Source organism: Mirounga leonina, unplaced genomic scaffold (genome assembly GCF_011800145.1).
Source record: "Mirounga leonina isolate KUSES-001 unplaced genomic scaffold, KU_Mleo_1.0 Mir_166, whole genome shotgun sequence".
Lineage (NCBI taxonomy): Eukaryota > Metazoa > Chordata > Mammalia > Carnivora > Phocidae > Mirounga > Mirounga leonina.
In genome coordinates, this window is record NW_023270418.1 from 6,722,733 (window position 1) to 6,737,709 (window position 14,977).

The 14,977-nt window shown below is 40.1% G+C and overlaps 1 protein-coding gene across 1 annotated transcript in view; it reads right to left on the minus strand.

Moving 5' to 3' along the window:
* Positions 1-8,938: 8,938 nt before the first annotated feature.
* Positions 8,939-14,977, minus strand: part of SLC5A12 (solute carrier family 5 member 12) — a 45,258-nt gene continuing 39,219 nt past the window's right edge. The window contains exons 12-15 of the mRNA XM_035012298.1: positions 14,624-14,790; positions 12,918-13,021; positions 11,359-11,486; positions 8,939-9,236 (exon numbers count right to left, since the gene is read on the minus strand). Of these exons, the coding sequence (XP_034868189.1) occupies positions 9,084-9,236; positions 11,359-11,486; positions 12,918-13,021; positions 14,624-14,790 (552 nt within the window). The 3' untranslated portion in view covers positions 8,939-9,083. The remainder of the gene's footprint in view (positions 9,237-11,358; positions 11,487-12,917; positions 13,022-14,623; positions 14,791-14,977) is intronic.

A 14,977-nucleotide genomic window follows, 5' to 3' on the forward strand; every position in this document is an offset into this window, starting at 1 on the left:
GTGTGTGGAAAATTGCTCTAGGTAGTACTAGGTAGTAGCTGAAATAGTTTGCAGTTGTCTGAGTCTGTGCACGCCCTTTTCAATAAAATGCTGTTGAGTGACTGCATGATGAAATACAACTTCTGAATGATGCACTTTCTTTCAAAAATGACTCTTAGCACAATCTGTTGTAGAATGGAATGAAAAGGAACCTTTTTCACTCAATAAATTATGTGATATGATATTTCTTCCTGTAATTTGCATGTTCAAGTTGATCCTGCTTGTTTTTTAAATAGAAGTTGGAGTGCGTGTGGGGAGAGGGGATTGCTCACTCTTTAGCTCCAAAGGCAATAATTTCCTAGTCTTGCAAGCTCTTGTTCCACTCTCAAAAGTTTTGGCTCTTTTCTGCTAAGCTCGTCGTCATCATCAAGGCATTTGCACATGAAACGTATAGATGGATAATCGTACTGATTCTAATAATGCTTTGTTCTAGAAACAGATGGGAGAGGAAGCTTGATTCGTTCTTAAGAAGGCAATAATGCTTCTATCCTACAGAAGCATTTGCTTTTTTCACACTTCGGCTGGCTCCACCAATAACTGTCAAAATCTCCTTAGGAGAAGAATTTTAGCACTGATAAAGTTCCTGCTGAGGCAGGAGGACATTTAGGGGCACTATAGCCAACCGCCAGCAAGAGGTGACCAAATTGCCCATTTTTTCTCAACTTGGTCAAAATTGAAAATCCAGGTTGCCTGAAGAGTTGCTTAACTAATATGGCTGAATTGATTAGTCTGTCAATCGGAGGCAGGTAGACAGAAGCCCAGGGTGTGGTGTGTGTGTGTGTGTGTGTGTGTGTGAGTGAGTGTGCGTGCATGCACTTATTGTCTGTTAGATATGCCCAACTCAGTCCTACTATGGTCATAAGGTATTTCCATCCCATTTTCCCCCAAATCACAGTATTACAACAGGTTTTAGGAATAGTTGTGGATTTTATCCAGGGAATCAGTTAACATCTTATTCTTTCTGCTTTTCTCAGTAACTCAGGAGAGAGAACCTTTCAGGAATGGCCTAGAATAGCTAGCTTCTGATAGAAAAGTGTGACTTTCCCTACAGGAATTTCTATTCAAATTGAAATGTGCCAGCAATACGTAGTCCAACGGGAAGATTGATTTGGCTTTAGCTAGAATCATTGATCAGACTAGGTTCCTGCTACCAAGGATGTGTGTATTTGTAAGGGTGATAAGTTACCTTCAGTGGAACATGCCATCTGGGTTCATCTGAAAAACCACAACCACAACCATATTTGATGGTTTTCTTTCTAGAAAACACAAGTGTTATAGCCACTGTGTTCTAACCACATCCACATTAAGGCATCTTTTCCGGGGAATTAAATGAAAGCAGATAGGTTGATAGAAAAAGGACTCATATTTAGGATCAACTCCAGTTTCTTGTATAATCAAAGTCTGCGGTCCGGGAGAAGAAACTTATCCATCAAACCTCACTGTTCTTTTTTTTTTTTTTTTTTTTTTTTAAGATTTTATATACTTTTTGAGGGAGAGAGAACAAGCAGTGGGGAGGGGCAGAGGGAGGGAGAGAAGCAGACTCCCTGCTGAGCAGGAAGCCTGATGCTGGGCTCCATCCCAGGATCCAGAAATCATGACCTGAGCTGAAGGCAGATGCTTAACTGACCGAGCCACCCAGGCGCCCCAAACCTCACTGTTGTATATGATGGTACCAGTGTGTGACCCAGCACAATTGTCCCTAGATAAAGCCTCTTGTTCCACACCCAGCTGGCCCCAAGTGCGAGGCTTGAGTACACCAGACAGTAAACTGTGTGGATGTTGTGTTGCATCTTTCCCTAAGACGGAAGGGAGTCAAATTTCCAGACATATGCCCAATATTGACTTCCTCAGAATATTTATTTCCATCTTAATTCTCTCCATGTGAGGGGGAAACAGTTTCTCTGCTGTTTCTTAGAAGGCAAAAATTTCCTACATTATTAGTTGAAAAGCAAAATTTAATGAGCTCTTTTTAGATATACCCCACAAAATATAATTGTAACAAGGATGGCTAGTCCCACGTGATTTTCAAACTTCCTCAAATCCTTTGTAATTATTTCGTCCATGCCACTCAACACTACCAAGTGAACACAGTAGGCTAAGTGGTTTTTTTTTTTTTTTGAATGATTATTTTTTTAAGTAATCTCTACATCTGACATGAGGCTAAAACTTACAACCCTGAGATCAAAAGTCACACACTCTACTGACTGAGCCAGCCAAGGGCCCCCACATTAGGCTAAATTTAATATCTTTCTAACAGGTAGTATGAGCAGGCTTTTCCCACTTTTCGTTAAGTGAGAAGAGGGGAATTGAGTGGCCAGAAAAATCTGGTGGCAAAGATAACACCGTGGAAGCAATGTTTGGGGGATGGTGGAAGGAACTTAGGGACTTTCCTACCTGAGCAAAAATGTCTGTTTTGCAAATCCTATTTCAGACTCTGCTCTACACACACCCAGCCTTCTCTCTGACTGAAAAACAACTGCAATTTCGTTCATCCTTTAACATTCAGAGAAATGAAGGTTTTTTTTCCCTTGTTATTTTTTTCTTACCTATTTTAAGATTACAAAGCTAAATATGGTAAGCTTAGATTTCAGTGACAACTCCAGCCAAAGAATAAACATCTCGATTTTCAATGCTGAAGATGAAAAAGCCCTTAAAAATACGTGCAATTTTATCTTCTTAAGATGTGTGGCTATCGGCTTCCAAGTTCTATTTTTCAACTAGGAAAGAGGTAGGGAGTCCTATAATTGAAGAGGACGTTTGGGGAAGAGACAGAGTGGATTTCTCCAACCATTTTTGTTCTTCATAGGAGAAATTATGTTGTAACCATATATTTAGCCAGATGAACTTAAATGTTGATTTTTTTTCTTTCTACTGTCTGCAAGTCCTGTGCAAATCAAATTATATACAGTAGATCGTTAATCATTAAAGATTCCTTCCAAACTCTCATGAGAAGTTTTAAAGCCAATTTAAGGAAGATTTGCTCTGTTGAAATAGATTGAATAAAATTTTAAGGTCAGCATTCTTGAAAATAGTAAACAATAAATGTACATAAACCTTCATGATGTGATTCCAAATCAATCCATTACACTGCCTCTACAAATTCCACTGACCATCTTATGCTGGTACAAATAAGCAACTTGTGGATTGCTCATTTATTTTCTTACGTGGTAATTACATTAGGGCACTGAATCAATATACTACATGAAATTTTATTTTTAGCTTTTTAAATATGTCAAAGCAGATCCTGTAATGGGGAACTGGATGTTCAGAGCACCTGTGTACACAATTGCCTTAACATTTTTTTTTTAAGATTTTATTTATTTATTTGAGAGAGAGAATGAGATAGAGAGAGAGAGCATGATAGGGAGGAGGGTCAGAGGGAGAAGCAGACCCCCCGCCGAGCAGGGAGCCCGATGCGGGACTCGATCCCCGGACTCCAGGATCATGACCTGAGCCGAAGGCAGTCGCTCAACCAACTGAGCCACCCAGGCGCCCTGCCTTAACATTTTTTAAAAACAGATGAATGGCTGTTTCTGGAAATTACTGAGGACAAATAGGCCAAGGCCCATAAAAGACATCACCATTATATATTGCTTTTCTTGATTTATAGTAACCTATAGTATTAAGTCATAAAGTCCTTTTCATGGTTACTTCTGAGTGTGTGTGTGTGTGTGTGCCCTAAGCCCCTGAGCAGCACAAATATAGGCATTATCCAAAATACGTAGAAGAAGTCATGTTATATAGTATGTCAAAACTTATTTTGACATATGTTTCCTTTGTGACTTGGTAGACCTGCCTTAATCTATTAGGCTTATATAAAAGCTTTTAGAGTGGATAATTATTTTGTACCCTGCTCCTAACCTATAGAAAATATTCACATTGATCATTTAAATACACTTCAATCTGAACTTACTTTTAAAAGAAATAATTAAAATTGTTACATACCTTAATTATAGATCTATGCTCATTCTATAGACATTTTTCTTAAAATCGAGCAGTTGTGTAACTACAGCATTAAATTTAGTATTTCATGGCTCTATGAAAAAGACATAAGATTTGGAAATAGAAAAAAATCATCTTAAATTTCACACTAATATATAATATTATCAACTAACATTTCCATGGTAGAGTAGAATTATTTTTCTAATTCATCATGAGAATATAACAAAAAGCCACTGATATCATCACACCCCAAGTAAGGGCCATGTTGATTAAGTAGCCAAATATTTATATGTTTAACCCTGTCTTCTGAAGAGCTGATATTTCAAATACCAGAAGTGCAGGATTAGAAAAGTGGGTTTATTAGTGTTTGTTATTCACATAGGTGTTTGCAAATCAGATTGATATGGTCAGGAGACTGGAATGGAGGAAGAAATGATAGCATTAACTCCTTCCAAGAATTACAAGTGGGGGCGCCTGAGTGGCTCAGTTGGTTAAGTGGCTGCCTTCGGCTCAGGTCATGATCCCAGAGTCCGGGGATCGAGCCCCACATCGGGCTCCCTGCTCAGCAGGGGGTCTGCTTCTCCCTTTCCCTCTGCCTGCCACTCTGCCTACTTGTGCTCTCTCTCTGTCAAATAAATAAATTAAAAAAAAAAAGAAAAGAATTACAAGTGAAAATAACCCATTAGATGGTTATTAATTATGAGTTACACTTGATTAAAATTCTGTATCATTTTAATATCATTGGTAACATTAATTAAATTTTAGTTGTTTGGAAATAGACTATACATCCAGGTTATTAATGTTGGATAAAAGAGGTTAACTTTACAGTAAGCCCAGCTACCTTGGAATACCAAGATTGCACACATGAGATTTCTAAATATACAAATGTATGCATACAGAGCTTAAATTTCTGTAATATTTTAAAACAATTTATTTCTAAGAGAACAAGTAAAAGGAAACCGCTCTATTTTTTTCTATTTACTGATCTGATCTTTGTAATAATGTTTAAGTAAAATTGTAATACCATAAAGATATTTCAATAATATTCTCTTTGAAATTTTGTTTGCAAGCCCCTTGGTGTGTGGTTTATTTCTTTTTTTTTTTCCTCTTTCAAGTGAAATGCTAGAGCCCCATAAAATCACAAAAGAATGAAATTTATATTCAAGAAATATTATTTGAATTGAACAAGGGAAAAGCCCTCGCCCCTTCTGTTGTTGTCTGGAGAATCACAATCGCTGTTAAGTGTGCACTGAGTCATACACAAGGCTTGAGATGCTGTTTACAGTACAAACGTAATACTTAACAAATCATCAATATGAATATTGCATTTTTCAGTAATAAACTTGTCTCTCTTTATAACAGTGGGTTTTTTCTTTTTTTCAAGAATTTCAGACCTTTAGAAACGTTGCTCTCTGAAAAAAAATCATATTTTATTTAAATTCGCCATTAAAAAGACTACCTCTGGAAATTAATGGCATGACTTTTAGTTTATAGCTTATGGTTATCTTGTTCTTGTTAGTTCTTAAACTGCTTCATTAATTCATATGCTAAGCCAGTATCTTGGAAATTAAAGAGAAACAGTGAACCAATTTAACTGAAAATGAATACCGTAATGAGTATCACTTTCTTCATATATTGCAGCTAACAAATATTGAATGTTTCATGGGGGCCAGTCACCGCGCTAACGAGTTGATAGGATTTCCCTCTATAAATCCTTGCAAAAACCCTACTAAGGCACGACTTTTGCTCCTTTTAATTTGTAATAAACAAAACTTTAGAAAGCCTTGCCCAAGAATTCCTGAGATAATTTGCGTCAGAACTTGCATCTGAACCTAAGCTGTCTGCCTCCAATCTGTCCCCTTCCGTCAAGAAGCTGTACTTCTTGCTCCGAATGGTGACAAAGAAAATAGCAGTTCTCAAAATGAATTCCTCAGAACGAATGGAAGAGACAACTGAGGTCATTCCATTTCGTTTTTTACCAATCTTTGTGATTGAATTTAAGAAGATGGAGACTGGCATTAAGTTTGGCCCATTGTAGGCTATCCTAGAACTCATCATTCCTACCTGGTGTATTGAGAATCTCCCTGGTCGTTCTGTGGCAAAAACAACCACAGGTTTAAGCCGTTTCCGTGGCTTGGATTGAACTTGGAACTGGACAGATCTTATACTGTCCCGGGAACCTTGACAGAAGTTGGAGCTCATGCTCGTAGGGAGGAGTGAGGGCAAGAGAGGTGTCACAGCCAAGGAGTCGAAGTATGACTGCATTTCACTGTCCCTTTCTGTTTAGCCACACAACAGATGCAGTTCCTAGACACTGTGGAACATGGTTTTTCTCTGGGACTCCCATTTGCACTCTACTTGAAGCCTTAGATTTTTGCATATTTGTTCAATTAGGAAGAATGAGGAGGGATCCTTCTATTGACCTCTGCAAGTGCTCAAAATGTTAACTCCTAATGCCATAGGTTCCATTACATGAGAGAAGACAGAGCCATTTTTATAACAATAATAATGATAATAATAATAATATCTTCCATTTGTAAATCATTTGATGCTTTGATATCACTCCAGGTAAGAGAGCTAGAGACTAAAAAAAGAAAAAAAAAAAAAAGGATCCTAAAAAACTTTCTGGAGAAAATGCTGTCTGAGTGAAATATTGGTGGGATAAATTGTGAGTAAAATTTGTGAATAAAATGAAGAACTGTATGGTACATTTTGTTTTCATGCAATTCCAAGTGAAAGTTCAAAATCTTGAAATGTATTCCATACATCTATACCCCAGCAGCCTCTCACGCGTGTCTGGTGTGTCTGGACGGGCAGCTCCATGCTGGTTCTTAGCAGCAGAGACCAGGTCTGCCTGCAGGCCTCTGTGGACCTCCTGGGGACGGAGCTGTCAGCTCAAAATCAGACTGTGATGTGCTCTCTGATGCCTGAGTGGCCACTGCTCAGTTCAGACACCCTTCAGGGACTGCCACCCATGCTGTTGCCGTGGAAAGAACACCACTCCGTGTTCTTTCTCCAGCGTTAGAATCTCTGACAGGGTGTGCTGAGAAGGCAGGATGCTGGGGTGGTAACTGATTTATCTTTTCCTTAAAGTGAATAATGAGCAATTTGTCAATAAAGCATTCCTCTGCGGGATGGGGGGAAGCCACATATATCATGGCTGCTGTTTATCAAATTTCATCCTCAGAGTTGTCGCTTCCCTTCCATTGGTTAGATAATAACTAAACCAATGAGGTTTGGCCCCGATTTCAACATTCACCTAATACATTCTCGAAATCCTAATTCATAGGAATGTCCTAACTACTAAGTCATTTGGAAAATAATTGCACCTTTCAATTTGCAAATCCTTAGATCAACACCTTCATTAGCTTGCTGGACCTCAAAAAATGTTTTTAGACATTTCTCATCTTCATGATTTTTTTCCTTCATTTTCAGATATTTTTCCAAATGTATTTTTACTTTTTACTTCTTTCCTCCTTTTTCCAAATGTATTTTTCTCATCTTCCTGATAAGCCACAACCCAATTTTCTCTTTTTCTTCCTCTATTCTCCTCTCCTATTGAGAATGGAGGGAAAGAAGGCAAGCATTGGGCTGTGGCTTATGAACTCCAGCTGTTTTTTAATTCCTTCATTGAATTTTTCCCCATTTTTCTATCTTCTCTCCCTAATAACAAATACTGGTTACATAATATTTTCCTTGTCTCATGCTTCTTTTAAGGTTTTCTCCTCCTGGATTACATATAAACAACATAGCCTTTGGGGTTTCTTACCCTTGCCCATTTGAACCATTTCTTTTTATTTTGCTGACATACTACTTCTAGGCCTTTGATCTTACCTGGCCACCAAAATAAATATCTGACACCTGTCTTAATGTATGTGACAGAGACACTGGCTTATTTCTACTACTTTCCCTCTGATCTAGCCCCTGTGGCACTGGTTCTTTTTTACTTTTTCGGGATCTTGTTTCTTTGCTTCTTCCAAAAAGCTTTCACTGCCTCTCCATTTTTTAAACACTTTTGTTCTATAGTTTCCTCTTACTCCAGAACTTAAAAAGTATTTTTGAGAATTCAACCATATAGATCTTTTCATCTGTCACCTAAGCCTGATGGAACACGTTGAGCTTGCACGTCAGAGCTGAATCAGTACAGTGTAAATCCTGTCGATGAGATATTTTGCACCAAAGAAGACCCCATGACTAGTGAAATCTGTGGGCTGGTAAGCTATTTGCGAGGTTCTTTTCCACAATGCTATCCTAACAGTCTCCTATAGGACATTCCTTGTTCCTCTTTACCCGGCCCTGGGGAAAGACTCTAGACTTCTGTTGAGCAGAATCAATTTTTCTTTGTAAGGTGATAGAAAGACCTACTACACCAAGAGCCCAAAGATAGAAGCATATTTAGTTATCACTGTTGCACTAACTAGATATACCAGTCCCTCTCCTGTGCTGAGCAAAATTATTTCTAAGGCTTGGTCGGGACAGTTGTAGGAGGAGGGATGACTGGAAGAGGACTTCAACGTATGAGGGTGGGGCGCAGGGTGAGGGGGTTAATGGCAGTTAAGTGTCCCAACTGCAGCTGCAACGTGGGGTGTTGTGAAATGTGTCTCCATCTATGTGAGATATGGGGGTCGGGTGGATGGCAATCCTTCATTTTATCAGCAGTGATGGAGAAACATTTAATACGCATACCCCCTTCCACATTCAACCTGTGAACTCCAAGATATGTGATGGCTCAAGAACTACCAAAAAATAAAATAAAACAAAACAAAACACCCTGAAGTTTAATATGACATAAACCAAAGGGACTGACTCTTTACACTGCCGTGCCATCCAGTCCTAATTTAATCCAGGAGGAAGTTGCCAGGGCACTTAAGGGTGGGCTGTTTCTTCTCACCTGAAAGTTGGGGTCTTCCAAAAAATGTCCTGAGAATATCCAGGGGAACAGTCATTTTATTTGTAGTTATAAATAAGTATAAATAGACATTAGACATCCCTGTCTTCTAGCAGTGACAACTACACATGTCTACTAACCAATAGGCAAGCAGGATGTGGACTGTGTGTATCTGTGTGTGTGTGTGCAGGGGGGTTATATTTTTGTGCATGTGTTAGAAATGGGTAATCTTCTCGAACGCCATATTGCTGTAGCTTTTGTCCTTCGGATCATGGCCTGGAATATGGACCAGGTTTTCTTGCCTGAGTCCATTCTGTAAGGTAGATTCAGCCCCTTGTTTCCAGGAACTGCCATTCTCAAGGTTTTCCTGAGGAAAATGAAAAGACACATATTAGGGAGTTACTCTTGATGTATTCCAAATCACACGGAGAGAATCTAGCTGAGCACCTCCCCCTCAAATGATATATGATCACATGATATGATATCGAATCAAATGACATGTAAATATGAAAGCAATGCCTTTCTTGATTGATAACTATGATGACTCAATCCATGTAGGTGCTATTTCCAATGATAATGAAAACAGAAAGAACAATTTAGTAAGCATTTGCAATATAACTTGCATTGTGTGAAGAAATGTATATTGTATATCTGTCAGTTAGTATTGTAGCCCTGTAAGGTAATAGTCTCAGCTCCTGAGGAGAGACAAACCTATGTCTCAGATGGTGGTGGTGCCCTTCCTTCCTGTGAAGAGCAAGGCCTCTAGATCATAAGAGGGGGACCTGCAGGCAGACTCCCCCAGAGGCTGCCCAATGTCATTCTTCAGGGAAGGAGCCCAAGAACGACATACTAAGTGTTTCCTCCCTGTCTCAGTGCAGCCTTGAGGACAGAAGCTGCCTGTATCAACAGGATTTATCATCCATCCCAGGAAATTCTTGCCCAAGAACATAAGTCTGTAAATCAGTAAATAACTTGATTATTTCCTTCTAGAACTTCCTCAAAAATCCATTTATCCAAACAATACAGTGCTCGATCAGCTGCTTTCTCAGCCAAATAGATTGCCTTCACATTCTGAACGCCTGTCATGACGGTGCTCTCCTTGCTTCAGTAACTGTTACACTCAGCTTTACTTCATATACATGTTGTTAGGGTGTTTGGGGGAAGGAGAACAATTAACAACCTAGGTGATGTGATATGGGTGCAGAGTTTGTCTTCTAGAGTACTAAAAGAACAAAATGTCTGCGACTGAAAGAATGTGAATAAGCCGCAACTAAAAAAAGGAAAAAAAAAAATACACTCCTGCACTTAAAGAGGCCGAGAGGCCAGACATAGATAAGACCATTTGCAAACTTAACAGGAAACATTACATCTCCCAAGGTTCTGCTGTTGTCAAATGCCATAACAACGTGAGGGATTATTGCTCTCTTACCAAATGGGCCCCAGACAGCTTTGTTTTCATTCCCAGCTTCCCTTAGACTCCTCTCAGAATCCTTCCGGGGGAACCCAAAGCTTACAAAAGTCATGTCCAGCACCCCTCTTGTTAAGGGTGGCATTGCCTGCTTCCCTGGAGTGTCCTCACCGCCCGGAGATGCATCAAGTCAACAAGCTCAATTTGGTCTGACCCCAGGCTGTTCCTGGTGGTCTTTGGCTGCTACAACCCTAATAATACTTGGAGAGTATCTCTAGCCCTGCCTGGTCTAAACACAATTCTCGGTGGGATAGGAAAGATGTGCATCCTGCTACTTCTTTAAGAAGTTCCCCCTATCGGGCGCCTGGGTGGCTCAGTCGGTTAAGCGACTGCCTTCGGCTCAGGTCATGATCCTGGAGTCCCGGGATCGAGTCCCGCATCGGGCTCCCTGCTCAGCAGGGAGTCTGCTTCTCCCTCTGACCCTCCCCCTCTCATGTGCTCTCTCTCTCATTCTCTCTCAAATAAATAAATAAAATCTTTAAAAAAAAAAAAAAAAGAAGTTCCCCCTGTCCATCTGACTCTATATTTACACTTCATGGACCTAGAGATGTCTGTGTCTGGGTGGCACTGGATGATCTCCTCCCGGTTCCCAGGTAAAAGCTGCAGTTCAAAGAGGTTAAACAATTTACCCAAGGCAAGTAAGACGCGGAACCAGGATTCTCTCCAGGGCTGACCCTCAAGGCTGTGCTTTTCACCATGATACTAGACTGTTACCCCTGTTTTATTCCTTTTCTACTGTTCATTTTTATATTTGTCCTAGAATTCACCTTTGGAAGGGTTAACAGGAATTTTTGAAATTAATCACTGGCAGTGCCAACAATTCAGCCTAAAGATACATGTACCTATCAACATATTTATGTGCTCAGAAGCTAATTAGCCAGGTAACTGAAGTTGAAACAAGATTCGGGTTGTAACATTCATTGTCTTCCTTTCTCACAGCCACTTTTCAGGTGGTCTAAATCGGCAAAAAGAGAGGCCCTTTGAGCTCGTATGTTTTTCAGAAGTTCACACATCAGCTCACCTGCTCCGTCCCACCGTCATGCTGAACACCGCACCAGCACAGTCTTTTGTACTTTTCAGACCAAAAGCAAAATAAATTGCCAACTGGTCTAATTAGCAGTGGTTGAATATCCTTGCTGCTTTGGTGACCTATTAACAGAAGGACAGACGGATTAGGTGATTGCATGCTTCCAAGGCTTTGTTAAGGGTTTAAGTATTGTATACTTACTAAGGTCACTTCTTAGTATAAGGGTGAAAATAGGCCTGACTGGTTAATAGACAGAAATTGGTAACTGCTCAAAGTGAGTGTGGGGATAGTTTTTAAATATCCACGAACTGTCAGGTCAGGCAAACTCACAGAGAGTTAAGCAGAGATAACATATTTATTTTTAAATATGGATTATGGAAAACTCTACTCTTACACTTTGTAGGTTACCAGGAGGGATAGCATAAATCATAATTTCTTCCTCTAGGAAAACTCAGTTTTTCAGCCACATCAGATATATTAGAGGTCATCAGAGTCATTATTTGTAAAATTCAAAATGTTATTTTTACTGTTTCTTCTTCCTTCTACCCCAGCATCCTGAATCAGCAATACCCTCACATTCCCTCCAGCTAGTCTAGACTTTCCTCACACTTCCTTTCCAATCATTAAAACATACCTGTCCAATGTCCCATTCTTTCAAACCCTGCTGTGGAGTAAGAGTCAGTCACATTGATATTCAAACCAAGATTTAAAGACTAACAGTGTTCCCTGACTAGAACCTTTGTAAATTTTGGTATAATGATAACTGTTCGCAAATACCCGATCTCATTCAATGGCTGTCTTTAATTCAATAGCCAGTTTAGTCTAAATGTCCCTAGATGGGGTAGCGGAGTATCAGTTACAACCTTGATCTCATTCCTCCTATGTACCAGACACTGTGCCTGTCCACAAGCTTTTTCCAAATTCAAATTTCTTTCTAAAGATAAAATAGATTTTATCTATTCTTAAAGCTCCAGACTGAAGTTGAAATGATATATTCCCTGGCATTATGTTACTCTGTCAAAAGACATTCAACCAAATAGAAGTGTACTGCTCTTAATATTTATTTGTTAGTAAGTACCTTCTATGTACTAGGCACATTTTATGTAGACTACAAAACATAGCTAATATTCATGAAATAGATATTGTTGGGGCACCTGGGTGGCTCAGTCAGTTATATGTCTGGCTCTTGCTTTTGGCTCAGGTCATGATCTCAGGGTCCTGGGATCGAGCCCCACGTCAGGCTCCACACTCAGCGGGGAGTCTGCTTCTCCCTCTCCCTCTGCCTGCCGCTCCCCCCTGCTTGTACCCTCTCTCTCTGTCAAATAAATAAATAATAAAAACATATGTTATATATATTAATAATAATATGTATATGATAATCAGGAGGATGGTTTTGCATATCAGCTTGGAGAGAGTAGACATACGTCTCTGGGAAGAAGGGCTTCTTGCCATGGATCCAAAATCACACCAGTAAGCCATCCACCTAGCCCGCCAATGCATGAGGCCAGCCCATGTCTTCCTTCACCCCAAAGAGAGGAATGTATGGAACCCACCTGTTATGAAGCTAATGATCATCCCAGCAGCAATGCATCCGAGGCAGCCCACGGTGCTGTAGTAAAGGTAGGAGATTGAATACCAGGTATCGGCGATGAAAGGTCTGTGGACAACAGCAGGTGTCAGCAGTTCCATGAGTTCTGATGTTATGATCCACAGTGATGTGGAGGACCACTGATAGTTCACTGTAGGGCCTGGCATTTCTCAAAATTCCAACACTTTAATTTTTTGCCATTTGGTTATTCTTTTTTTAAAGAATCAATTGTAGACTAGTTGTGCTTTGTATTGCACTCAATCCAACCCATCCTCGCATTACAAATATTGCCATGTAGATACTAAATTATGAGAGATACAATGAGGACCATGCCTCCCATTTCTTTGCAGCTTTAGACATTTATTAAGCCCAGATTTAGTGCCAAGAATTGTGACAGATATTGGAGATAAAAAGATGAGTAAGCCACAACGTCTACATAGAGGAGCTAACGGGCAATCATAAAGGAATGGTAGCACCTTGGTGGAATAGGAGCAAAGGATTCTGGGAACATTTAAAAGAGTATCAAATCCAGGCTTATGTGTGAGATAATACCTGAGCTTATTTTTAAAGACTAATTAGTAGCTAATCAAGCAAGGAATGTAGTTAGGGCCAGGATTTAGCACTCTAAGAAAAGAGGATCGAAAAAGCACAAGCAGGAGAGAAGAAACATGGCGGACTTGGGAACTATAATAGGTTGGCATTATTTGTAAGATTTATGGAAAGGAATGGTTCTAAACTAAATGAAACTCAGAGGCAAGTGGAAGCAACATAATGGAGTGCTCATAGACTATGTAGCCAGGACAGTTCTAGGATGCAGCTCTACCTACTTCATCTCTCAGCACAGCCCATAATAATTTTTCCACCTGATATGCAGAGTTAAGGAGCTATCCCACATTTCTTAGATTTGTTTCTACAAACAATGAGAGTGTGAGGTTGTGCATTTATTAAAGTCAAGGACAGTGCTACGAGCTATATATATCTTCTCTCATTTAATCTTCTCAAAACACCAGCAAAGTAAAGATTATTACCCTCATTTTTCTTTCAAAGACTTGAGAATTCAAGAAGTGACAAGTTACTAACTTGTGCAGACATAGAGTGGATAAATGGTAAAACCCACATCCAAACCTAGGCATTTCTGATTTCAAAGGCTGTGGTCTTCTCCCTATACCGTGTTATCTCCTGTGTCTTGGTATCTTAAATGACCTATTCCAGCCAGAAAGAGAAGGAAAATCTTTTGTTAAACCCAGTTGAGTTTGATCTAGAACCTGCCAGTTCACATCAGTGTCCCCAGCTGTGTATGTCCACAACCATTCTCCTCATTGCCCACAAACCTATTCTACTCAGGTCCTTTACTCTTTCAAGGGCACCATCTCTGATCTTCATATCCACTCACCTATTTTCAAACCCTCCACTACTTCTCCTGTTTTGCACTTAGACTTCCGATTAATGTTTTTGCTGAGTTCACTCTTGTGAATCCCGGGATGAGGGTAATGGATATCTGCGGAAGATTCAACAGCCCTGCATGGCACTCTTCAATGCTGGGCACAGCCTGGCGCGATTCTCACAGGAAAGCAAGATCTGGCTCGTTGGACTTATCCCTGGAGAATGCATCTCCCTCTATCCCGGTTACGCACTCCCTGGGACCGAACACCATCTTCAAGGTCCACATACCTGCTAGGTAGCACTGTAGGCACTGACTCTGTTACATTTGATGGGACACAATGGTCTGTGGATAAAGGCAGGGGCCATGTCTTGGAGTCTGGTGCAGGGTAGACAAAGGCTCCAATGGCCACCCAAAATGACAAGGTGATTCCAGTCAGCAGGCCACCTAATGCACCCTTGATGAAAGGAAAGAAGAAGTCAAAGAGAGATTTAACAAAGCTTTTGAAAGTAAAAGGAGACGAAGAGTCCATGCCTCAGAGATTCTTATTATCCATCCCAAGTCTTGGCCACATGGGCTGTAAACAGTCCACCCAAACTGCCTTCTTTCCAACTCCCACAATGCAATTTTACTTAGGAGTCACT